The following is a 26,645-nucleotide window of genomic DNA, read 5'->3' as shown; positions in this document are numbered from 1 at the left end:
TATTCCGGGACACTAAACTGCAGCGGTAAACGCAAGTGGTTTCTGTGACATAGACTTTAGAGGGCTTTTGTCTTCAGCTTTGAGGTTTTGCAGGTTCTTTCTGTGGTTCTTCTCTCTGCCACCTCTCCCATGCCCAGTACTTGCCTCGATTCAGTACTGCTAATAACTAGTGCTTTTTCCTGGCTCCCGAGCCTGCTGTTGCATTTAAAAAAGGCCTCGCTGGCACGGTGATTCAAAATCCATACAAATGCAATCCAGGCCTTCACAGTATTGCACTGGAAAACCTGTCAAAACGTTAGAATTGCACCTGGCGCATGAAAAGTGTTTTCTTTTGTGACCATATCTGCCCACTCGTTCTAATGGGCATTAACTTGCGTTCTTGTGCTGTCTGAACCACCAACAGTTGCCCGTCCTCGGTGCTCCATTTAGAATTTAGGTTCCTGTAATCTTCTCGTCCAGAGCATTCTGTAAATGCAAACACTTCTAGGCTTCACTCGACAGACCCAAGCACTTTTGTAGGTCCCAGTCGTGGTGATTTTCATACTGTGATTGAATTCGGTTTGAAACTGATCCTTCAACACACTGGGGAAAATGGGTGGGATGCATTGATGCTGATCTTAACGTTTAAAAAGAAAACCTCAATACCCTGGTTTTGTTGCCAAATCAGGATCAGGGACTCTTTAACACTAATCCAAAAGTATTGTTCCCTAGTGGCTTCCATGAAATCGATCACACTTAAACACAGGAGTGCTGTGAAAATACACCTACGCCCCGACCCAATACAAATTCTGACTCCCCCCCCACCCTTCGGATTCTAAAAGTACAAACCTGCCCCCTATTGAGTTCTATTTGTTTTGCTGAGTTGGTTTGCAGCCATCACAAATAAAATGAGAATTGTCTATATGGGGGTGGGGGGGGAGGTTGCACAAAGCCAAAAGCAGTCTGGTACCGTATTGAATGTGGATGAATACTGGGAAAGGCACTGTCGGCCCTTGTCCAGATAACGTCCCATCAAACCCTACAGCTGCTGCTGAATATTGGATATTTATCTGTGGCAGGCTGTAAACAGCCGTCCTAAGGGATGACTGCTTCGCCAACTGAACTCTCTGCTTTGATGAAAAGAGCATCTCCTGGCTCTAAAGTCATATGGATATTAAAATGGAGAGAGCGAGTGTGCCCCTCTTGTAAGGACATTGGCCTACTTTGTATAATTGCTTTTGATATGCGTTTGAGAATCATTTGAAGTGCCTTTTTTTTTTTTTTTTTTTTTTCCTTCTGTTTGTTTTCATGTGACCATCACCCTGCGTGGAAGTGTGTTAGACTAGAGTCAGGAGAACTCAGTAAAAATATAATGACAGTTGATCGGAAGTCCCCACAAATAAATATATCAGGATGAATGTATGTTTAAGTCCAGTGGATTTTCCCCCGTTCATTTAGAAGAGTTCACTTCACCACAATAAGGCTGTGCACACTGTGGAGCCAGGGAGAATCCCAGAAGCCTAGTTAGTTTAAAATATTTCCCTAAGAAACCGAGTAGGTAAACATTTGCATGGCCAAGAAAAATGAAAACCATGTGGACGAAGCAGGGCTACAAAATTGGGTTAACTGAAGGAGCTTTTCAGCATAATTTACCTGACCCTTAGTGGAGCACCCTAGAGTGTAGCCTTTTTTCCTTGTTGTTTTCTGTCAGGTCCCCCCAAGGCGCAGGCCCTGTGGAAAGGGAGGTAAATTGTTCGGTTGCTCATTTACCTACAGGGCACTCTTTGCTTCGTTGCCTGATGCTCCTGTTTTCTTTGGTGATGTGCCAGTGCACTGAGAGCTATAGTTATAGTGTGGCGCTATACTTACTGGCAGCCAGCTGGTCGTTGTAGCTCTTCAAACCCAATCTGTTTTGTTTGTTTATTTTTTATTTTTTTTATTTCTGCTATTATAAAGCTACCGTTTTAATGTTTAAGTTCAAACATCAGTTCCTACCCTACTTAACCACTATGTAATTTCTTGCTTTGTGTACAACTTAAAATAGCTGTTACTCCCAGAAAATGTTTGCCTTCAAGCACTTCCTAATCTTTTTTTGATCTTTTTAGTTGGTTATTTATGTTGAAGGGTGATTCCTTTTAACCTTTTAAAATGTGGTATTTAAGGGATTTTTTTTTTTCTGATATTGTAATTCTATAATGTCCATGAAGAAGTTGTTCTTTATACACATTTTCAGAAGACTGCAGTTGGAGCCAGTTTGGTCTCTTATTTACATGCCTGATTAATTTCAGAAGTAGGCTTTTGTCTGGGAATCTCAAGGTAAAGTAATAAAAGGCACAGGCATGTCTCGAAGGCATGATAACCTTTAGGAAACGTAATCTAAAGACCACCGAAGTAGTTTACCCTTTGCTTAATGAAATGTTGGCTCCCTGGCATCCTGGCATACTTTCCAAATAATATAATCCCGAATGTGCCTTCTGGGGGACCTGGAGCTGTCTTCCATTGTGGCCACACAGGACAAGCAGTACTGTCCTGGTTACCTCTGCAGCACAGATGTGGCACTCAAACGTGACGGACTTCCAGTGAGAAAACAGGAATGTGTGTGCCTACAGTAGCGTACAGAACTGAAACTCGTCCAGGAAATCTTGCAGCTTAAAATGCATCACAAGGCCTACTTAAACCAGCTTCCCTGACCTATATATGGACAGATCCTCCCCCTTCGCCCACAGCATAGCAGTGGTTCACCTGTAAGAAGGGAGATTAAAGTTAAGAACTGTACAAACAATCCTTACGGAGTTTAAACCACATTTTAAAAAAGGGCTTTTGCAAGACATCCTAACAAAAGGGGTAGGGTTTTCTAGAGGCCACATGCATGCGCTGTGATACAATAACTGACCTACTGTCAGTACTAGAATAGCTTTCTTTGTTGTTGCATGGGATTTCAGTATCTGAACTGTAGTTCTTATTAGCAGAGCTGAAGAGAACAGTGTCAACCAGGCCTATTCTTGGTGATTTATGACTGCATTCATACATGGAAGTGGGGCATGCCTTGTGGAAATTGAAGAGATCGTGGAGAGTAGTGAGTTTTAGTTTTTCTCTCTCTCATATAAGTGAACCACATTCTTGAGATTACTCTTCAACCTGTGCTGTAACCATGCGGACAAAAGGATCGGACTCTTAATCAACTTGTAACAAATATGTGCGCCTTACTTGCAACACTCCCAGCACAAGCACTGTAGAGTCTAGTCTTTTCCTAGTGGCTTTTTCAGGCACTCTGTGGATCAATGAAGATGAATTGCATCCCTTGTAATAATCCTGTCAAACCTTAAACCACCTTCAATGCATAGGTTGTCCTGCTTTCCCCTCTGAAATGCATGCATTGTACACTCACCTAAAGGATTATTAGGAACACCATACTAATACTGTGTTTGACCCCCTTTCTACGTGGCATTGATTCAACAAGGTGCTGAAAGCATTCTTTAGAAATGTTGGCCCATATTGATAGGATAGCATCTTGCAGTTGATGGAGATTTGTGGGATGCACATCCAGGGCACGAAGCTCCCGTTCCACCACATCCCAAAGATGCTCTATTGGGTTGAGATCTGGTGACTGTGGGGGCCAGTTTAGTACAGTGAACTCATTGTCATGTTCAAGAAACCAATTTGAAATGATTCGACCTTTGTGACATGGTGCATTATCCTGCTGGAAGTAGCCATCAGAGGATGGGTACATGGTGGTCATAAAGGGATGGACATGGTCAGAAACAATGCTCAGGTAGGCCGTGGCATTTAAACGATGCCCAATTGGCACTAAGGGGCCTAAAGTGTGCCAAGAAAACATCCCCCACACCATTACACCACCACCACCAGCCTGCACAGTGGTAACAAGGCATGATGGATCCATGTTCTCATTCTGTTTACGCCAAATTCTGACTCTACCATCTGAATGTTTCAACAGAAATCGAGACTCATCAGACCAGGCAACATTTTTCCAGTCTTCAACTGTCCAATTTTGGTGAGCTTGTGCAAATTGTAGCCACTTTTTCCTATTTGTAGTGGAGATGAGTGGTACCCGGTGGGGTCTTCTGCTGTTGTAGCCCATCCGCCTCAAGGTTGTACGTGTTGTGGCTTCACAAATGCTTTGCTGCATACCTCGGTTGTAACGAGTGGTTATTTCAGTCAACGTTGCTCTTCTATCAGCTTGAATCAGTCGGCCCATTCTCCTCTGACCTCTAGCATCAACAAGGCATTTTCGCCCACAGGACTGCCGCATACTGGATGTTTTTCCCTTTTCACACCATTCTTTGTAAACCCTAGAAATGGTTGTGCGTGAAAATCCCAGTAACTGAGCAGATTGTGAAATACTCAGACCGGCCCGTCTGGCACCAACAACCATGCCACACTCAAAATTGCTTAAATCACCTTTCTTTCCCATTCAGACATTCAGTTTGGAGTTCAGGAGATTGTCTTGACCAGGACCACACCCCTAAATGCATTGAAGCAACTGCCATGTGATTGGTTGGTTAGATAATTGCATTAATGAGAAATTGAACAGGTGTTCCTAATAATCCTTTAGGTGAGTGTATGTGGTCCCACCATACCTCTATGCTTGGGAATACTTTTGCCTCCTTACCCATAAGCCTGTTGGGTTTCCCACGTCAGTGGAGGTTTTAGAACAGAATTGAGAACAACCTAGTAACTGTAAAGCAGCATACAGTGCTTTACTGTGATGCTTTTCAGATGTTATGTGCTTTGTTGTATTTTTACAATATTACCGTTTTAAATATTTTTTCTAGTAGTGTGCACACCAAGTGCAGATTCATGCCACTTTCAGATGGTCATTGTCCCCACCCGAAGTGATTTTATTTTGAATATCACCAGTCAAGTTATTTTGTTTTTGACAATCTTTTGACGAGTCTGTGTAATAAGTAATGCCTCGGCATTTAGGTCACTGCCAGACGCCTCTCATTGGTGCTCCTGGGAAAAGGTAATGGACCTTTGATCAATCCTTAATGCAGAACTAACTGAAATGAAGCCAGTCACCCTTGTCAATGGGGAAAACAAAGCTAGAATCCTACTTTGATGTGTTCATGAAATGAAGTCGAAATTAGCTGTTGACAGTGCAGAGCCATGTTTGTTGGCAAGCATTTGGCAATCCAAAGCCAATGTAATGATGATTGCAAATATGTCTGGTTTTGCACCCAATATCAAAGAGGAAAGTGACATTGCCCCATTTTCATAGTTTCAAGAACAGATGCCCCAGCTGGGGAGAAAAGAACACCGGCACAGGCGTTCGTAAAACGTCCCTCACCTCCCCCAGACATAAGCAAATGCACAGCATGGAAAACAAAATCAACAGCATCCATCCTCACACTTCCTGCACGACCTGACACTTCAGTCGTTCTCATGAGGGACTCCTGCCCCCAAGTCTTGATTCAGTAAACCCCTGGAGAGTGGATGACGGGGATTCATGCTGAGTGGGCAGGATTGAGGGGGATACGTTAGGAAAGCTGGATCAGAGTGACATCGCAGCTGATGTGTCTGGGGAGCAGGGCAGTGCTTTCCCCACTAGCGAAGTGGGCAGAGTTGGTTTATCAGCAGACCAGCTACTTCTGCCCCTGAGGAGGATCCCTCCCAGACCTGCCACTCTAGAAGCCCCTAGGCAGCTGCCTGCGTCTTCAACAGATGGTGCCCTTGGTTGCCATGGAGCTAATTAAAACCTTCAGACAGGCAGCTCTGACACAGTTGAGAAAGGGAAAACGGAAATGAGTGCCTACCACCCAGCCCTGCTCGTTAAGTCCTCTCGAGGAATATAATTTGACTTTGTGAGTTTGTCCCAGCCTGTATCAGCGAGATGAAGCCGCTCTCGGCAGGTGGCGAGGGCAGCTATGCATCGAGGAGAGTCACTGGGAATCTGCACAGATCAGGACTCTGATGAGAGACTTTGGTATTTCCTCCTGTTGTGGTTGCCTGTACGCATTCCTGTCTGCTCACTCTCCACAGGGCACTCGTGCTGACCGTGCTACATTCCTAAAGCAGACCAGCAGCAACCTGCTTGAAACACAAACCCATAGCTAAGCAACCCTCATTGTCACTGTGCACGGTTACGCTTTCATATCGGAAACAGTCAGAAATAATTGTTTTTTATTTGTCTGTCTGTGTGTGTGTATGTTTGTGTGCAAATCTTCATTGGTCACAGTTTGGCTTTGGTATGAGCAGCATCACTCAAGCAGCTGTGCTTTTACATCACTGCCCCCCCGCCCCCCCATGCAGATGGCAGTGCTGGCTGCTGCAAGGGGTGCTGAGTGTTATCTGCAGGGGCCAGCGAGGATTGTCCTGCCTTATGACGCAGGAGGCGGCCTGCTGGGTTGCGCTGTTCCTGTGGCGGCGAGCCGGGCAGCAGCAGCACACAATGGGCAGGGAAGTGGCGCAGAGCTAAAGGGTTTTGCGCCAGGACAGCACTCGCACAAGGTGCTTCCTGTTGCTGTGTGGCAGACATGGTGGATTGTTGTCAAGGCCATTCAGGGATTTGCCTGCTATGAAAAGATATCTCGGCAGTGCATCTACAGATGCTGGTGGTATAAGTGGAGAGAAATGGGCTGTGGCCGTAGTTTCAGGTATTGGAGTCAAGGGGGTGTATTTTTTAAGCGTCTCTAATGTTCTCCCTCTTTGGCCAAGAGCCAATCAAAACTTAAAATCTACCTGCTAATGGCAAAGCACAAACCTGTGCCCTGACACTTTTCTTTCTAAGTAAAAGACAGTGGCTTCTGATGATGGAATAAGTGGTGATTGAGTAAAGGTTTTCTAATTAGGGATTCATGATTGATTTGTCCTTCCTTCATTCAGTTACATGCTTGCTCTGCTTATACAACAGGACTGATGGATTTTCTCTTTTCTTTTGGCCTTTTGTTTATCAGGGGGTTGGGGTTGCAACAGTTTACTGATCATTTTTCTTGATTCGCAAAGGTATTCTTTTAAGTTCTTTACATCATAAAATAAATTTATTGATTTAACAAATGACTGTACACCATTGTTGTGCTAAACAGGAGAAACTACCCTACATCTGTCATGTGCTATTTAGCAGTTGCCCTGAGCACTTAGTGGCAGTCAGCAGTTAAGCATGATTTCCTGAGATTTTAACATGCTCTTCCTTCAAATTCAGACCTTGACTAGTCAAATTCCTGCCCAGGAAAATGGTTTGCACAAAAGGTTCATTCTTACACAGTTAGTCTGTTCAAACAACCATGTGGTGAAAAGTGACATTTTTACCAAACAGAAAAACACTAATCCCCCACCCTTTGAATAAATAATTAGGTTTTTTTTTCTATCTTAATATTGACCAGTCCCCCTTTTTTTTCTGAGTTTCTTAAAATTGACTATTTTAATACACACTCCCCATCACATAAGTGTTTAAGAGATGCCACTAAATTCCAGTGTTTCCAGGGCATTGGTTCTGCAGAGCACCCAGTCAAAACCAGTCCAAACCAGCTTGAATGGCAGCAGAGCCTTGAGTGCTGTGCTCTGATGGTTTCGGGTTCCTGACCGACAAAATCCTGCCTATTAAAATCCTTACAGCAGGGAAATGGTTGTCCTCATTCTGTCTCTCAATCAAGATCCAGTGCTCCCACAAGAAGGAGCTAAGTCAATTAGAATCAATCAGGATCTCTGGGCTGGCACTGAAGGGGGGTGGAGATACAGAGGATGACGAGCACTGAGGGAAGTCGTTTATAAAAAAAAAAAAAAAAAAAAAAAAAGTGACTTAAATATGAGGGAAGGGCTAACACTGACACTGGCCCAGCATGGGTGTTGTTGTGTCGTGCTGCCATAGACATTGCTTTTTCGAACCATGCTTTGTTTGTGTGTTAGTTTGTTTCCAGTGGATTCAGTTCGTTCTAATTAAAAACACTGTTGAACAACTTGGCTTGATTTGAGAATGTGGTTTAGCCAGCTTTGAGTCTTTGTTTGGGTGTTCTTATTAATGTGAACTATTACTTTATTATCAGCCCAAGGTGTTTTAGGTTTTTTTTGCCAGTAGAAATGTAGCAGTTGTAATATAGTGCATGCTTTTGTGTAAATATTGCTTAAAGGCTCTATTGGTTTGTATAACCAAAACCTATACTGTGCAGAATTTGTTTAGACTGTTTCACCCATAATGGCTTCCCTTGGCAGGCGTGGCCCGGGAGGAGGAGCACCAAATGGAAAAGATGAAGAAATTCAAGCGGCGGCTCTCCCTCACCTTGCGTGGGAGCCAGACAGTCGACGAGTCCCTGTCTGAGCTGGCCGAGCAGATGACCGTCGAGGAGAACAGTATCAAGGACAATGGTGAGTGCTGGGCTGGGTCCTGTCTATGGAGGGATGGCAGTGGCAGGAGCAATATAGTTGTACAAGTTGCATTAGGAATATTATAAGCAATAGCAGTTGTTAGTTAACAAATTAGAATTTCCTTTAGTTAGACCTGGTATACGATTTTCTCTCCCCCTGCACAGAGCACCCAGAGTCTGACCCTCAATGCGGGGGGAGGGGGCTCTGCTGTAGCACTGGAGTTTCCACACCACAAACAGATCCAGATAAACAGATGAATGCTCAGGGAATCTACAGACTCCCGTCTGTGAACATTCCCCTCGGGGATGGCGCACTGGGGTGGAGAGGGCATGCATGGCACTGCCAGTCCCTCTGTGTCACCGTATTGGTTCTCCAGAGCAGCACTGATCCGGCTGCACCTGGCTGGCACCGGGTGGCATGCAGAGTGAGTTCACTTGTTGGCAACAGTGCTGCTTCCCCTTGGCCCGTTGCCTGCTCAGTGAAACACAACAGTGAAACACTCAGGCTATTAGTGGGCAGTGGAAAGCATGTGCATCATGTTAGAGAATATTTTACAGTAATGATCCCTTTTCTCACGCTGATGACAATCAGCCATCAATTCTTTCCATACCTTAGATGAGCGTTCAACTTTCCTTTTCTTTTTTGTAATTGAGGCTTTGTTTTATTGAGGAGGTCTTATGTAAACACCCAGCTGAGTGAAGTTATGTTGCACAAAAGCAATCTGTGCCGTGCCATCATGTACAATTAAATATATATACTTTTCCCTGCTTAACTGAACCTTTTAATAATGGACAGCACAGCATTGATTCTGGAATAGATTTATGTAATCGGGCTCAAAGAGACTTATGCAATCTTTTTTGGGATGGTTGGGCGGGACAGGGTTACTACAGCACTGATCTTGAGGAAGAATGCAGTATACTGGAATTCTCATCAACCCCCAACGATGCCTCCAAGTACAATATGGAAGACTTTTAGGGTTTATTTTATTTACAGATCATCCAGATACTAAATCAATGGTTGATTCAAAAGTGTTGGATTTAAAAAATATATCTGAATTTCAATTAATGTGATACTCTCTTCAGCTAGCTTCAGTAATGCTGAAAGCTTGATAATTCACATCTAATAATCACAGGTTCAATAAAGTGTACTGTGCATTTCTTGAAAAGTAAATTGTTACTAATATTGGTACACCAGAGCAGTAGTTTCTCTTCTCTTCCTCTGTATGAAGAAATAGAAAATAACAAAGCAAGAACTCTGTACCTCTAAACAGGTTTGAAACGGGTTAAGCCTGCTGTACGGTTAGCTAAGGCTAAGGTAATGCCTACAGATTTGTGTTAAGGGTAGGGTCCGCCTGAGGGTTAAAGGGTTCATATAATCCAGAATATCTGTGCTTTCCTGTCAGGATTCCCAAATGATTTATTAGGATTTGACTGTCTTCGCCTCCCTAATCATTTAATAATATGATTTATTAAAACAAGCATGCACCTATTGCTTCGGGGGCTGTGGAAGCTTGCTCTTCCTGTTGGCACTGAAAGCATCATTGGAAGTGACCTTGTGATCCTCTGGTGCAGACATAGTAGTGGTTTAGATTACAATGTCTTTGATTACATGTTCTTCAGTTGTAATAATAGTGATACTGGCAGAATGTCTGTTTTCCTGAAGGACTGAATGGTTGTCAGTGTGTGCTCGTGCTTACAGGTCACTTCTTGAGATGCAAGGAAGAGTGCGTTTCAACAGCCTGTGAAACCACAGCCGCATGTTTACATTTGTAAATTGATAAAAACTACCCTTCAGAATGCTCTCTCTCAAAGTGATCGAATCCTAATGAATCATTTGGAAATCATGTAAAGTAAGCCAGTTGCTTTGACATTGTTTATATGAAATTTTTTTTTAATCTGGCTGGGGTTCGAGTTATAAATAGTCTGAAGCCAAGGGGTATAGTTAAGGTTAGACTAAAGGGTTATGTAAGGGTTATGTTTAGGGTTCAGACTGAGGTTACGGTTAAGGCTTAATTTAGGATTAAGACTATGTTCAGGGCCAGCTCAACACAGTGAGAGTCATTGTAGAGCAATGCATGGATAAATGTGTCCTTTTACCAGGAAGGGAAACATGTTGCTCTGTTTTTATTATTTATTAGAATCCAATTATGAAAACAGTGTCTTAACCCGGATGTCTGTCAGAGAATGTAATCCTCGCTCCCAAAAGCACTGCTCATGGTAGATCCTTAAAAAGCGTAAGAGAAACTGTCAAATTATATTTGTAGAGAGCAATTAATGGGTCAACACTATAAGCTATTCAGAGGGCTATGCACAACGGCTTTTCTCTGTAAAACACGTTTAAAGATGTGTGTCCCCCTGCACTCCGCCCTGCTTCCAGCTAATCAGACGTCTAATAGCCAAAAACACTTGTAATGTCTCTCCACTCTACACATAAACAGTCTTGGCTTTCTTCTCTCTGCCTGGGCTCCCCTTCTTGGGGGGTGTTGAGTGTCAAGTGCCCGTTTGCACTGTCACACCGAGCACCCTCTGTTCACTTAACCTTTCAGGTGGTACTTAAGTTGGGGAGGCGGGGGGGTGAGGAACCTGGGTGGGGGGGGCCTTGCAGCTGGGGGCCTGTGACTGCAATTACACAGGACACATAAGAGCGCTGTTAAGAAGCCAGCTGTGAGAGCTGCCACCAGATGAAAGGAGCGGCAGCAGTGAAAGAGCACTCTCATTAAGCAGTATGTTTTTTGAATTAGGCCCAGTAAACTGGCAGGGGGCAACGCTCGGCTGCACTTGACTCCTTCCGCACGGGCACTGCAGAGCTTCCTGGATACCCAGCACCCCAAAGAGCGAATAAGGGCTGGCATCTGTGCTTCACAGTTATTGGAGCAACCAGACGATGCTGTTTTAAACCATATTCAGTAAAAAAACAACAGCATCAATGTTTGTTTGCTTTAGGACTCCCCCTCTCCACCCCACACTGAGGCGTTTTCGGGCACCGGCAAAACTACACTGTTGATAACCAAGGGTACAGACAACTTTCAGGACCTTCAGTCACCTGCCTGAGAGCCAGAGAGGTCAAACAGCAGCACAGTCAGCCTAGTCCCCTCTCGGAAGGGTCTAACTGTAGAGGAGAGTAATGGGATGGTTGGGTAAATGAACCGCACTAGTAGATGGATGTCGTTGCCTCAATGTTGTAGTAACCCTGTTCCACCCAACCACAAAAAAGATTGCATAAGTCCCTTAGAGCATGATTACATAAATCTATTCCAGAATCAATGCTGTGCTGACCATTATTAAAAGGTTCAGTTAAGCAGGGATGTTATTCATTTTTATTCTCTTTATCAAACCTGCCTTAGTACAGTGCGTTATAATATACACATCTTTTGCTGTGGGTTTTAAGTCGCAGTCCAGTATGTGGACCACCTTAGTTAGTATTATAACAGTTAGATTTCTTTGTCAGAGAATGCTCTTCAATATAAATGTATTCTGTAGGTACTGAAAAGTAGGAACACCAGGGAACATGCCATTTTGAGAATTGGTAGTTTTCCATCAACCTTCTCAGAAATGTTCTTCTGTTGTCAGCCGGGTCTCTGTGCGCTGAGCACTTAACAAGTTTGGCTTCATGAATTTGCTCTGTAACTCTCTTAGATTAATGACTAATATAAATTACACAGGAGATGAGAGCCCGGACACTAATTAAAAAGCATTCAGCTGTGGGGGGAACAAATAATTAACTCCATTACAAATGTACTGAACAAGCTATAACGAGCTCAAGATGTGCTGTGAATGCGATGGTCTGGCTGCAGATGTCATGTTAGCAGCCGATAAGTGCTAGGTGCAACATGAGCAGTGCGGGAGGAGGAAAGGGAAAGCTACTCTTTTGCTCTCGCAGGCCTTGGCCTGGCTCTCCTCGAGCACCTTTCTGTAAATAGCTGCTGTTGTGGCTCTTATTACTCGGAGTTGAATCCCTTATTAAAATGGATTGTGAATTCTCTGAAAGTGTGCATATGCAAGGCATTTATATTATATCCAACCTGCTGTTCAATGGCCCTGAAGTGTCCTTAAAAGGTTATTTACTATCCGTAAAATACCAAAAATTGAACTTGGGCTTGAAAGTTTGGTTGTTGGTATGCACCTCCTTATTAAAATTAAATGCATTCACTTATGCCGGACACTTTCTGAATTATAATATTTGATCTGAAATTATTTTAAATGTATTAATTAATGAATTTCATGAACTTGATAAGAGTGCCTATCAGAGGGAAAAGCTTTGCTTGCATCCTAGGACTGAAGCAGTGTTTTAGGAAGTGTGTGCGCATGTATTTGTTCCCCCTGTTAATGCGTGACATAAAAACTGTTTTCTTACTGTGACTAAGCCATCACACTTTGTTTTTTCTTTCTGTGCTTGAGAGACTCTAGACATAGAGTCATTTAGAAATAGACATTTCTGGGTGGAAAGTAGGGTCTGTTCTTGTCATTTAGGCTTGCCAAACAGTCCCCCCTTCTCCCCAGTTAATTATTGTCTACCAGGATTCTGTCAAATAACTGCGCTGCATCAGCTGTGTTTATTCTCACAATAGAATGGGAAAATTACAGGTGCTGTTCTGCCAAAAATGATAGATTTAGGCAACCAGGTGTATATGACACCTGGTAAGGGAATATATTGGAATTCTAATGGTCATGTAAATTTGAAGGAATACAAAGTTACATTCCTGATATACATTTAAAGCATGTTTCACCAAAAATAGCCTCCCTTCTCCACAGGATAAATATTTGGGTTTGTAGGTCTGATCTCTCTGTATGGTGTTCCTTGATTGGATTTGGTTTTATATTTGAAATGCATTTGTGAGCATCATAACCCTTCAGTAGATGTTCAAGCTCCAGTTTAGATCTCCAGTGCTCCTGCAAATCCTGCTGGATTTCCACGCATATTTTAAAACTGGGCATTCATTCAGTATTTTTTCCCTTTCATTTGTGATAAATGAGTCCAGTGGAAGACTAGTCTGTTCACTCATCTTGGCAGCCAGTGTGTAGAAACGGGGCCGAGACTGTTTATCCTTGCGTGAGATTCCACAGGAGCCCTATGCTAGTGAGTTTGATGAGCACATTGTTTAAACCCATCTGGCCCCACGTGTGCTATCACCATGCCTGGCATTCCTCGGAGGAGTCAACATGCTGGAATGTCTGCTAGGCCCCTCCCACAGCTCTCATTTCGTCCCACCTGATGAATATGGAGTTGATTCTGCTGAGGCCTTCTGTGAGATACTGCACGAAATGCAGGGCACATGACACATGGCAAATGAAGGGCCTGTTATTGATTTGTGCCTAGCTTTTCAGATGACGTTAATGGAGGAAGTATGAACCACTGGCAAACACTTCTCTCTGCAGACCCCAGCCTCCTACTTAAAAAGGCTGGCTCTCTGCTGAGTGAGTGCGTAATGAGCGTGTTTACACAAACAAGCTTGTGAAGGACTTGGATGCTAGACTTTTTTTTTTTTCTCTTCTCACTCCATCTCCCACTTAGAAGAGTTCCATTGCCTAGCAACAAAACCCTCAAGCTTCCAGAACATTTTGAGAAAAGTGATCCAAACAAGCTGCATATTGTCCAGGTTCCCTTAAAATCAAGACACCATTTGCTCAGAGTGACAATGTGCAGTTATTCCTCATTCAAGCTCCTTGTGAGAGAGGCAGATCTTTCCCAGTCTTAGATTTATCTCTGCTTTCTTTATAATGGGATTATTATTATTATTTTGCTCTGCTAAATCCCTCACATTGAGTGTCTGGTTATCTCGGGTTCATTGGCAGAACTGGCATGGTTTTACGCAGAGTTATGAACCGCACATTCTTGGTGTGTGTTCATCAATTTACACTCCCCGTTGCAAGTAGGTTCTTGCAGATTCCGTTTGACAGAACAAGATTCAGTTTCCGTCTCCCGAGGGAAATGACAGTTGCTGTCAGCTCCAAATCCTGTCCAAAGTAAAGCCATTTCAAGGTATTGTTTTACAGAAGGGCCATGTGCACAGGAAATGAGTTAATCATGGTACCTATAAATGATAACCAATAGAAAATGGAAACAACCTACAGAGGATTTCAAGCAGTAAGAAAAGCCCAAAATGTTGGTCAGACATTTTTTGTGTTGATGAGACGGTGCTGTGCTGAAATGTCGGTGTCTGCAGGTACTGTAAAGGCAAAGCCAACACCAGTGAGAAGGCTTTATGATTATCGTTGCTCAGTCATCCACCGCTACTCTTTTGTGCCCTGGCAGGTGAGGCATTCTGCAGGGAGGGCAGTTAGTGTAGCGTGGCCTGCAGGATGGGGGATTATGTTCTCGCTGATGTACTTTTCTACCCCTGATGCGATTACCCACCTCTCTGTCTGCCATTTCCCAGCTTAAGAAAAGGAAAAATCATTACCTCCCTGCTCATGCAACCAACTTGCAACGCGCTTGTGTCTGTGGTGCAACATGTACGGCTCGTAGGAAAGCAACTTGGCGAGTCTGGAAATTAGGAATTGATCCCATAATAGCTCCGATTCAGCTGTTGGATTTTCTTTAGGTTTTTCACCCCCATGTGTTTGAGGACAAGTTTTTACTGGTTTACTTCCCACCCCTATGTAAACGCTTACCAGAGCTCTTTCTGCTATAGAAATGTCTGTAGGTGAATACCATTTAAAAAAAAAAGTGTGGGACAACAATTCAAGCTTTAAAACCTCTTTCTCGTATATCTCTATCTTGCATCACAGATCCTGTTTCTCAAAAACAACCGCATGTGCAAATGTATTTGTTGTCCACTGCCTTCCTCAATTTGCGTCACTTCGGGTCGTAGGTGTGAAATGTGCGATCCAAGATGGGTTCTGATGCATCATAAACTTGTACATTTAAAGCTATTGTTGCTCTGAGTGTGAAACCACAGAGCACCAGCCTTTTGTCTGCTGTATAATTAACTCTGTTTCCATAGAGCTGCAGGCCACAGAGATTGGGAGCGAGTGGGAACTAGATGTCACTGCGGGGGAATGTAATGGGGTGTGATAGCTCGGGGAGGGACCGGAGTTAGATCCTGACAACCTATTTTGTGTTTCTTTTCGTTGTCCCCTGGGACTGCAGAGCCCATCGTGAGGAATGGCCGCCCCCCCACGTCGCACAGCATGCACTCCTTCCTGCACCAGTACACCGGCTCCTTCAAAAAGCCACCGCTGCGCAGGCCCCACAGCGTTATCGGCGGCAGCCTCAGCTCCTTCATGGCTATGCCTAGGAACGGCAGCAGGCTAGGTGAGTCCATTCCTCCTGTGCAGGGTCAACTGAGGCCCCAGCTGTGGACTGTATGAGCACATGAGCACACTTTCTAGTCCACTGTACTTCTATTGGTTTGTCTGCTGTAGTTGCTGAAATAACCCTGCTTGGTCCTCATTTGTCTTCATGCAATTTAAGATAACACTGCACATGTAAACCCCAGTGTCGGTCCTGGTTTCCCAATATTCCTGACAGTGGAGAGGGGGCGGGGCTTCTGCTTGCTTTCCTATGTTTCATCAGTTCTAACCAACTCATCTGTCTGTATGATTTGATTATGGAAAGAATAATAAAATTTAAAAATATATGCCCAGTCATTCAGAAGCTGTAGGTAGTTGGCACTTTGGGTGACAGCGATGGTCCTGTCAAAACTGGACAACAGACAAGGCAGGTTAGTGGTGTTTTTCTCTACTGGGAAACCTCTTATATTGGGTTTTAGAATATGTGACATCTTGGAAACCAAATCTTATTCAGGTCACAACAAGACAGATGTTGCTAAACAAAATAATGGCTCTGCTTGTTTGGGATTAAAAGGATTGTATAGGTTGATACACTTATGTGATGTATATCAATTAGGTTATTATGTGCTGTCCTAATTAATATATATGTACATACATCAAACACTAACACTTTAAAGATCATAGAAGAATCCAGAACAGGGAGGCAGATGAAAATGAACAGGCTGATCAAACGCACTGCTTAACCTGTGATGAAAGTGTGATGAGAGAGAGCACATCTGAAGCTTTGTTCTAAATGAAGTCGAGTAATAGATGTGATCCACCTGCACATTCATTTTTAATGGCACGAAGATCAGGCAGAGTTCTGTCATCAGCTACAGCAGCCAGCGCCATAGAACAGTACTGCAGGCTAGAAAACCACAAGCAAGAAAGTGTTTTAGTGTTCATGACTGGCTGTCCAATTACGGTGATTTATACTTTTAACAGTAAACAGGCTAATTAGAAAATATTAAAATTTAACCATGTTTTCCCTCAAATAAATTAGATCTGACCAGCTTGTCTGAGTCTGAGGTAATTGGCACTGCAAAGTGTTAAGGCTTCTATACATTCTCTGTGTTCAAGGCAGATGCATTTTACCCCTGCACAGAGCGTATGGTTGTTCCGGCAGCCAACAATGCACAGCTTTGAATGTGGATTTCCCAGAGGCCTGTGTGCAGTTTTAGTCTGCTTTTCTATTTTAAGTTAACATGTAGTGCTCACATTGGTCTGCCACAGAGTTGTAGTTCTACATTTTTTATCCAATGCAATACACTGAACTGCCCGAGTCTGCTGTGAAGTTTGTGGGTTACAGTGGGCTGGTTTGGCTGGAGTTCAGTGGAGCTTGTGTAGGAGTAGGCCCAGTGAATAAAATCAAGCTCCAATCTCTGTGTGTCTGTGATCATCACCATGTTACATAATTGCAGCCTTGGGAGTGTGTGGGTAGCCCCATTTAAGAGTTTAACGAGCTGGATTCCAGTGTGTTTTTAAACGAATGGGGGTGCTTGTAGTTCGATGGAGGACCTTTCCAAATTGAGCAATGAGACACTTCAATATGTAAGCTGCTGGGGATAGGATAAGCAAGGCCTGCTATGTGGCCTGCCCTTTTTATTATTTATTATTAATAATAATATTGATTTGCAGACGCCCTTGTCCAGGGCAACTTACAAAATATAAGAGCAATACAAAGTGCAATAATACAGTGCAGTTCAAGACATAATACATTTTACAAATTCAGAATTACCGACAAAAGACATACATAAACAATACAAGTGCTAGTAATGCAAAGGCAAGAGTATGATGTTTTGTAAGTGCAGTCTTACTGGAGAATAAATTACTAAATTACAAGTACAGACTGAAAAGATAAGTCTTGAGTAATCGCCAGAAGGAGGTCATGGACTCTGCTGTTTTAAGTTTGACTTAAGTGGGAAGGTCCACCACTTTTTACCTGAGCAATAGTGTGTCTGCTGCTTTGCATCTGCGGTGTTCTCACTGTCAGAGGGGATTCAGAGGGGACTCTCTACAGTCAATGAACACTGAGTTGTACAGAATATCACAAACCTGTCCGATGGCTGTCTGGTTTGTGGTTTCATATCCTGGTGAACAGTGGCTGCTTTTGTTTATGCTGTTATTCTCTATTGTTTTTCTTTGACACAAACTCTAATTTGTGTACCGAGTTTGACTGTTAAAGTGTCTTTCTTTTTCCTTCTTTTTCTTTATTTTCTGACTTTTTAAAGTAAAAGCTTTTGAGTTGCCCTTACCAGAATGTTTGGCATGTACCACACATTCTATGTGCGTGTGTGTGCGTGTGATTTTTAAAATGTTTTTAATTTTTTTATTTTCCTGACTAAAGCCGTTTGTGTTACTCTTTCCGATGTTCAGACATTGTGCATGAGAACCTCAAGATTGGCTCGGATGGCGAGAGCGACCAGGCTTCTGGCACGTCTTCAGATGAGGTGCAGTCTCCCACGGGCGTGTGTCTGAGGAGCAGGGTGCAACGCCGCATCTCCATGGAGGTGAGTTCACCGCCACAGGCACAAGGCCCTGATGCCTCTTGGTAAAAACTGCATAGAAACTGCTCGCTATAATATTTAATTGCCTTTGCTTTCTTCTCAGGATCCCAAAACGATCTGATTACCATCACATTGTTTTTCCAAAAGGTGTGTGTTCCACAGGGCCATGGTTAACCCGCTTATGAGAGTTAAAAGCCCTGAAACTGTCACAGAAAGTGACATTTCGAAAGACAAAACCATTCAAGTCGTATTCACGTTTTTTTTTTATTTACATGTTTTATGTATCTTCTAAAATTACAGTCAAGACGACAATTTTGGGGGGGTTGCATAACACCAGGGCTGAAGTTTCAATGTAATGAGGAAGACGTGCGACTTTTCAGACTTTGTGATGGTTTCAATTGTCTGCTGCACGAATGCTCGTTCCTTAATCAAGTGTTGTCTTGCACTATTCAGTGAACCTCGTTTGCTTTATAGGATCATGTTCTGCTTATTAAGCGCTTTGTAGCTCTGCCTGTTTTCATGATGCACACTGATCACATTCAAGCAAAGTATGTGGTTTATGTCAGAATACTTAAGCCTGTGCTGAGTGCCCTCAGGAGTAAGTGCTGTTTAGTTAACACATCACTCATGTATGCTAATGAAGTTCGAGGAGAACACCAACCTAATTGGTGGGGGATTGATATTTTCTGTGTCTGTAGTCTTTCAGGGAGTCTGCACACTCCACGGTCACATGATTGACCTTTAGTCTTCAGTTTTTTCTTTTTCTAATTTGTGAACTCATGACTGCCATTTACTTCCTGCTCTTTCATCTATTCCTTGCTGCATTCCCCTCATAACACTCAGGACAATAATTGTCTCATGTCAAGCATTTATATTATATATTAAGAAATACATTAAGAATTAAGAAAATACAGCCGGGACATTAGGCAAGCAAGCATATTTTCTGCAGTTAATTTTTAACTTTTTATTTTAGTTTTCCATTTCCTTTCGAGCTTTCTTTCCAGTGTGGCTTGTCCTGAAATGGGTTATTTCAGCGCCCCATAGACCCCATCTGCTTACTGAGCTGAAAGAGACACAGCCCTAGTGCTGTCAATTACTTCACATTCCCTTGACAGCAGGATAAGAGCGAGCAGGTGCTCCGGTAGGAATGATAGACATCTATTGCAGTGTGTGCTCAGGCATGTGCCAGCTGTTCCAAAGACATGCGGTGCCTCTGTCCTGTGTAGAGCCCGACATGCCTGCGAACACGGGGCTGTGTTTATGCCCAGCTGGTGCACAGGTTTCCCTAGGCTACGTGTTACAACAGACTGCTAATCCTCACAAAGGGCAATGTGGAAGGACGCTGGCTGCCTCAGTGCGGTTCTGAAACATCACTTGCTTCAAATGACTTTCCAGATTTTTGTGGGGGGATTTTTTGAAATGTTGATTCTTTTGACCCCCTCTGACTCTGCGCAGTTATATTATGCAACTGCAGAGTTTAAAACCTGAATAGATATACCACACTCTTGAATAGCCAGGAATTGCAGTGAAGTATTGCTTTGCACATCTATTACTCCTTGTTTTTTTTATTTAGCAGGCCTGTAGGATTATGCATGTTGTAATTGCAACGGGTGTCATAAGAACCCAGTCGGACAGGTTTGTGGAGGAAGCTGGTGATTCACAGGCTTGCAGGGACAGTGAATTTTGAGGCAACACCTTCGCCACACCTGCAGGTTAGCGGAAATTGTCTGGACAGGAAACTAACCGCTTTGCTCAGTGCAGGAAACAAAACCTGTTTATTTGTTAGATTAACCTTTGAATCATGTTATAGGTTAGGGCATAATGAAAAATATTTGAAGAAATATGGAGCCTTGGAGGCTTTTTTGTTTTAGTTTTTTCAGGGAAGGGAAAAAAATAAAAAAATAAACTCTAAAGCTCAAGCATAGCCAGTGCTGGTGCCAGTAGTGCTGTCCACTCTATCTCATGTACATTCGGTCTGGACCCTGAACTTCACTGAGCGTCAGTCACGTGTAGGCCGCAACTTGTCCTGAATATGGCGGCTTGGGAGATAAGCCTGCACAGCACGCCACCCTGCAACCTTTTAAAGAGCTTTTCAGGGCTGTGCTGCTGTGTATACATAACTGTAGCTTAAAGTCAGTCATCTCATAGACTGAGTGATAATGCTACCCCCTCCAAATAAAATAAATAAAATAAGCCAAAGCTTTTCATTGAAAAAAGAACAAGATCATTCTGGAGACTTAAGCGTTTGTTTTCATGTGATTTCTTTGTGTGGGTTGCGTTTTAGGTGGGTGGTCTATTTACCCTGTTACTTTATTTAGGCTTTTGTCTCTCGGCTCAGGATGCACGTTCAGGCTATGTTATGAGGATGTCTCACAGCAGTCTACAATATCGGGGAGTGTGTAGTGGAAGGAGAGAAGAGAGCGGGTCTGAGCGGGCTACACTGTGCAGGACGAATGAGTCCGGAAGTTCACATCGGGCAAAGAGTCTGCATGTGCAAACCCTTGGTTGAAATTGTACGAAGCAGCATGCAGTGGTTCAGACAGGTAACAGTAAGGCCTGAAGATGGGCGCAGAGGAGCAGTGGGAGGAGCTAAGGCGAGCTGAATTGCCATCGTCAAAGACTGGACAGGATTGATTTGTACAGCACCAGAAGGGATGCAGGAAAATGAATGCTGCAACCAAGGTGCCCCAACGTTCAGTGTGGCCACGGAATTAACCGACTGGGCTGACTGTTTCGCTGATTGACTGTTGTACTGACTGGCTGTCTCACTGAATGGCTTGCTGGCTGAAACAAAGACAGACTGACTGACTGGCACATACACTGGCTGACTGTCTGGCAAACTGGCATAGCTTCTGATCACTTATTCTTGCTCTGAGGAATTCCTTACATTTGCCTGAGCGTTATTATATTTCTATACAATCCTCGGACAGAGTTAGCAGTGTGGAGCCTCCTTCAGTTATGCATTGTAATAGCATAGGCAGTGTGACGGTGGTTTTATTGCAGGTAACGAGTAGTGCAAATGCCTGTGATGTTGTCCTCTATTTATGGATATATATTCTTGGGAATGGGAATACTCCTATTGTATTAAAGAAAAGCTACACATTTTATGTGTGCATTATTTCCACAATTGAGTCTGTAAATTATAAGGGAACACGGATTCAGTAGTCTTAATCCTTTGCTTGTGCCGAGGTATTTGAGGGCTTATGTTTGAGAAATGAATCGTACCGTTTACAGCTATATTACATTCACACATTCACTGAGCCGACTTTACTGAAGCATACACCTTCTGAAATTAGCCTTTCCAGGCCAATTGCCTAATACAATGAAAGCACAGGGAAACATTGATTTCCTGACTCCACAACACTGCTGATCCCCACAGAATGAGTATAAGATTTAAAATGTCTCTGTGATAAACATGGCAGTCAGACCTTTTCATAGGTGCTCTTAAACCTAGATGGCTTCTGCTCTCTGAAGCATGCCGGTGGCTTTGTTATGGGATGGGACCCCTGGGCATTCATTTTGTGACTCGGTTGCTTTCCTCATCACCTTCCATATAGTGAGGAAGTCATTGCAGCCCAAAGCCTGCGTCTTTTATACCTGATATTGACTGTTCTGGTCAGTCGCTTCGGTGAGCATCAGCAAAAGATGGTATCTTTTAAAAAGTGGTATCCCTGAGAGATCTGTCCATAGCAGTGACTCTGTTTACACTCGTGGGATGTGCTTTCTGGAGAGTTCTCTGCAGGCTAAATAGCTGGCGCCCTCTTGTGTCTGCAAGTGACATAACCACCATGCCAGCCTGCTTGTGACTGCAGTCTAAGTTAGAGCGAACGGGGGAAGTGTACTGGGGGAGTTGAGCAGATTCCTCATTTTCAGCATTAAAAATTGATTCTTGCAATTCTGCTCTGCCCGTTTGTGAATGTATTGAGGAACATTAATTACAAGCACAGCAGTATAAACTACAGCACAGAATGGAGCTGTTGTTGCTGTGTCTGTTTCCAACACCATAAAAACCCTTTTCAGTAGATTTATTTATTTATTTATTTTTTGCAATGCAGCGTTATTGGTAACAGATAACCACCTGCATGTTTTCTGCTGTTCTGCCTGTCAGGGGGAATCCGATCCAGTGTTTTTGTACCAGGAGCAAAAGCTGCTCCACTCTGTTCCTTTTCTTATCTACATTGAATGCAGGAATTGGTGATCAGAAATGAGAGCAGAAAACTGTAATGAAAGGCTTCTTTTCCACTGTGAAGGCTTGACATGACAGTGTTATCAGGTTAAACATGTCCTGGTTGTAAATTGAGCAAGTGTGTATTCTATCCATTGGTCCTGTGGGCTGAAATGAAGGTTGTAAGTACTGCTGCTCCTGAAACCACAGCTCTGCTTTTCTGGAGGGCCCTTGTAAGCATCCTTTTCAGTAGCCCATTATCTGCTCCCCTCAGTGGAGATGTTGCATGGTTGTGCCCTTGAACTGATGGGTGAAGCTCAAGTTTGTGCTACACTGAAGACTCCCGCAGGACTCTCCTGACTCAAAGAGCGACATTGCTTCCCAGTGGAAACCATTCGTACAGTTGTAGCTCAACACCGAGTCTTTGTAATGCTCAACTAGAGTCTTATTTTCTCAGGCAGACAATAGTGTAACCATACCTCCTTTCAAAGCTGGACAATATTGGTATGAATAGAACATTTTTTTGGAATGTGTCAAGTAGGTTCAGTACTCACATCAGGTAACAGAATGCAATTGCTCTTTTAAAGAGTGTGTGCAACCCATGCTTTGCAATCCACGGGCGTGCATGCCTTATGCCTTGGATACAATAGATGGCAGTTGTAGCCTGCAGGCACAGATGTCTTAAAGAGTTGCAACTGCACTATCAACGAGAGTATTGTATGCATAACACAGAACTACTTAGACCTTGATTTCCATGTGCACATTTTGTTATTTTTATCGCCCTCCCTCCATGACATTCATTCATTCCAAACGCATACCAGGTTTGGAAAAAAATAAAGCATTTAAATTCAGTGCTGTGAATGTACTACCTACCTTTCTGACCTACATCACCCTTGTTTAGCTGAGTTGTGGAGTGCTATTCTCTGGGAGGCAGTAGTCTGTTTCTCATTAAAGCACTTCAGGCCATTTCTAATGACATGCTGCATATTGGCCCATGGGTCTGGGTCAAAGTGAGGCTTGTAATGTCCCTGTAGAAAGGAAAATAAAACAAACGTATTGCAGTCATGAATGGGAGGGGGAAAAAAACGGAAGATGCACTTCCTTCTCTAATGCAGGATGCAGTAAATACAAACAATATAAATGGCCTTTATCACACCACATGAACTCTTGACAGCATCTGCTCACAGGCCCTACTGTGCTAACCGCTGTGAGCAGCACTGCAGAAGGTGTCAGTGGTGTTTGTGAATTGTCAGCAAGGGAAGTCGTGCTCAGTTCAGGTGCTCTGTGGTGTACACAGGAAACAGATGACAGTGGCCTATGATAGCAGGTTTGTTCTGGTTTGTTCTGCACTGCATGCATGCAGCGCCGGCACTACAACATCCGTTCATTTAACATAATTATTTGTTTTCCCCTGCTTCCTATCTCCTGTTGATGTTATTCTCATTTGCAAGTGTAATTGTCTTTTTACACTCCATACACATGCCAGTTTTGGAACTGGAATGTGTTTGGAGTGTACACTGCTGATGTATGAAGATGTATGTAAAAAATTGGCTGAAGTGTTTATCTCCATTTAATGCTGAAAAGGGAACTGACACGACATTTTTATATTGCAGTTTGGCAAACAAGCATGTGACTTACAACTGCAGTGGTTCTAAAACAGGCTTTGTGTTATACAAAGCAGTGCAGCAAATGGCATCATCTCTTTATCATAGCTTTATTAAAGGAGATTTTTCTGGAAAAAACCTGTACCATAGAAGTTAGTCTTTCCATACCCTCACTATATCTCTAGATGAATCATGCAGAAACTCAGAAAATTGCCGGCAATTTCCCCAGTAATTGCATAATGATTCCAGCTCATTCGTTTTGAGCAGGACCGTATCAGGTATCAAGAACAGCATTAAATGTTGCCAGCCACTGAGCACGCTATCCAAACAGTCATTCACAGCTCGGCGTTGTCAGGAAACGTGTCAAGATGCAGCAACTCTTTCTGTGAAAGAGTGCAGGCTCACGACTGGGCTTGCGACTGACTGTTCTAAAGCACGTTGCTTTCGTTTTTTTGTCGGCCAGGACCTCAACAAGCGTCTGTCCCTCCCTGCGGACATCAGGATACCAGACGGCTACCTGGAGAAGCTGCAGATGAACAGCCCTCCCTTCGACCAGCCAATGAGCCGGCGGTCTCGCAGGGCCTCTCTGGTGAGTACGCCTGCTGCCTGCTGCCCCCCCTGGCCGGCCTCACCCTCTGATGCCCTGGCCCTTCTCTGCTTTCCACACAGCTGTGCAATGGATACATTTGTTTGTATTCATTAATTTATAAATCAATGAATGTAATTATTGTTGTGAAGGTCACAATCGGTTGTCTATAGGCCGGTCATTTCTAAATCCCCTTCCAGTAGTTCTCAGTTGGCACAGTTGGTGACCCCTTTTCAGCCAACACACCAGGTACCACTGACATCCGGGGGCAACCAAAGGATAAGCTGCTGAGGAACTGATATTAGAGCTCCTGAAAAACCGGTCGTCTTGCATTTTAGTTCTGTTTAAAAAATATATATATATGGTAACTTAAGATGTTTTTGTATTTGATTGTTTTTAAGCCTTATATCCCCTTTTGTGTTTGAGATGTTTAAAATTCACATTTAATATTCAGTTATAAAGATCTGCTGTTTTATAGTTGTCAGTGGCACAGGCGTGTCAGTAAACAGTAACACAAAAAGTGTTCTCGCTCTGATCATTCTTATTCTGGGTTCTGACAGTATTTATCTGTCCCTGTTCTCTTTTTTCTGTTATTTTCTTTGTTCTTATTATTCTTTCTTCCTCATTTCATTTTCTCTAGTGTGGTTTTTTTGATTCTCCTGGGAAAAAATACCCAAGAGGCCTATCTTTTGAATTGCTCCCCTCTGTCAAACTTGTGACAAATGGCCTGTGTAAAATTAAATTACAGTCCCAGATATCAGGAGCAGCAAACAAATTAACAACATGTGTAACTCTGTGATAAGGATTTGCATGATATATGTTCCCTGAATGTGGCCTGTTATGCATTAAGAGGTAAAATAACCCTATTAAGATAATCTTAATCCTTTTGTGTTCTAGTCTGAAATTGGGTTTGGGAAGCTGGAGACCTACATCAAGCTGGACAAACTCGGAGAGGTCAGTCAGGGTCACCTTCTCTCCCTGCTCATCTGTCTGTGTTGACTAATTAGACCTGTTTCCATTGCTCGGTTAGATAATTCTACTTTTTTCTTTCTTTGATAGTTGTCTTTGGTCACATTTTAGATTTACAGTCAGTACACTTAGAATTATAAATACTTAATTACTTTTGTGGTACTTTAAACCATTCACAAGTTCTCTTAATGTGAAGTGACTAATGCAGTCCTTGGGCTGTACAGGATACACACGAGCATTGTCTGCAGCCCTAACAAAGGGAATCCTGTGTGCCTTGCTTTCCTTCTGCAGCGAATGCATAAGGAACAAATGCAAACAAAGAGACGGGAAGTTTACCTCCAGTATCTCAGTATTTTTCCTACATATATATGTTTATATGATATATATCTATTTATGTTTCTTAATGAAACCTGTGATAATGGTTGGCACACTGGAGTGTTTGTTTTTCTCAGATTACCTGACAGTTATAGTCTTTCAATGTGTAAAGAAAAGCTGCTAAATACAAACCTGCCTACTCACAGCTTGTTCATGTTTCAACTAGCTCATGACAGGTTTTTGTGTGTGTGTGCTGACTCATTGGCTTTTTCAGGGAACATACGCAACGGTTTTCAAGGGCAGAAGCAAACTGACAGACAACCTGGTGGCACTGAAGGAAATCAGGCTGGAGCATGAAGAGGGAGCCCCCTGCACAGCCATCAGAGAGGGTTAGCGACAGAGCCGTGCCACCCGCCCATGCACCTGCTGGCTGATGCATGCCACACTGACACTAATTCACAGCTACATCTCAGAAACAGCTCAACTCCAACTTGTATTAAAAATAAGAACAAGAAAATGCACATTTGCCATTTTCATCCAGTCTAAGTGACCAGTGGTCTGTCTGTGGAGCCGCCCAGCCTTGCGTTTTTTAATTCAAGCATTGAGAGGTTGCCAAGTGCGCCACTGAGGATTTGTGAATGCGGAATTCAATCTGGCCGTTCTGAAAATCTCAGTGCGGTTTTACACCTGCCAGCGAGATCATTCAGGATATTTGCATTATTTGTATGTTGGCCCCTCAGCTGCTGCCACTTAAATATATCCATGCAACTGCCAAATGGTCTTGCTGCCCTTTCCTCCAATTCTGTGCCAAGGACAAGATCTCTTACTGCACCTTTTTGGGGGGGAAATGGACTGAAATCCAAAGTCTCTTGCTTTTGAATTGAAACACTAGAATAACCTGAAGTATCTCAATAGATTGTCAAGTAAACA

The 26,645-nt window shown here is 43.2% G+C and overlaps 1 protein-coding gene across 3 annotated transcripts in view; it reads left to right on the top strand.

Annotated features, from left to right (window-relative positions):
• The window catches only part of cdk17 (cyclin dependent kinase 17), a 67,997-nt gene that overhangs the window by 27,789 nt on the left and 13,563 nt on the right, over positions 1-26,645 (top strand). For all 3 annotated transcript variants that reach the window (XM_066705015.1, XM_066705014.1, XM_066705013.1), the window contains exons 3-8: positions 8,146-8,298; positions 15,388-15,552; positions 17,946-18,079; positions 24,309-24,434; positions 25,329-25,385; positions 25,990-26,104. In XM_066705015.1, coding sequence (XP_066561112.1) covers positions 8,172-8,298; positions 15,388-15,552; positions 17,946-18,079; positions 24,309-24,434; positions 25,329-25,385; positions 25,990-26,104 — 724 coding nt within the window. In that variant the 5' untranslated portion in view covers positions 8,146-8,171. The remainder of the gene's footprint in view (positions 1-8,145; positions 8,299-15,387; positions 15,553-17,945; positions 18,080-24,308; positions 24,435-25,328; positions 25,386-25,989; positions 26,105-26,645) is intronic.

This window comes from Amia ocellicauda, chromosome 5, assembly GCF_036373705.1.
Source record: "Amia ocellicauda isolate fAmiCal2 chromosome 5, fAmiCal2.hap1, whole genome shotgun sequence".
Lineage (NCBI taxonomy): Eukaryota > Metazoa > Chordata > Actinopteri > Amiiformes > Amiidae > Amia > Amia ocellicauda.
The sequence above is the reverse complement of the archived record's forward strand: the minus strand, read 5'-3'. Positions and strand labels throughout refer to the sequence as shown.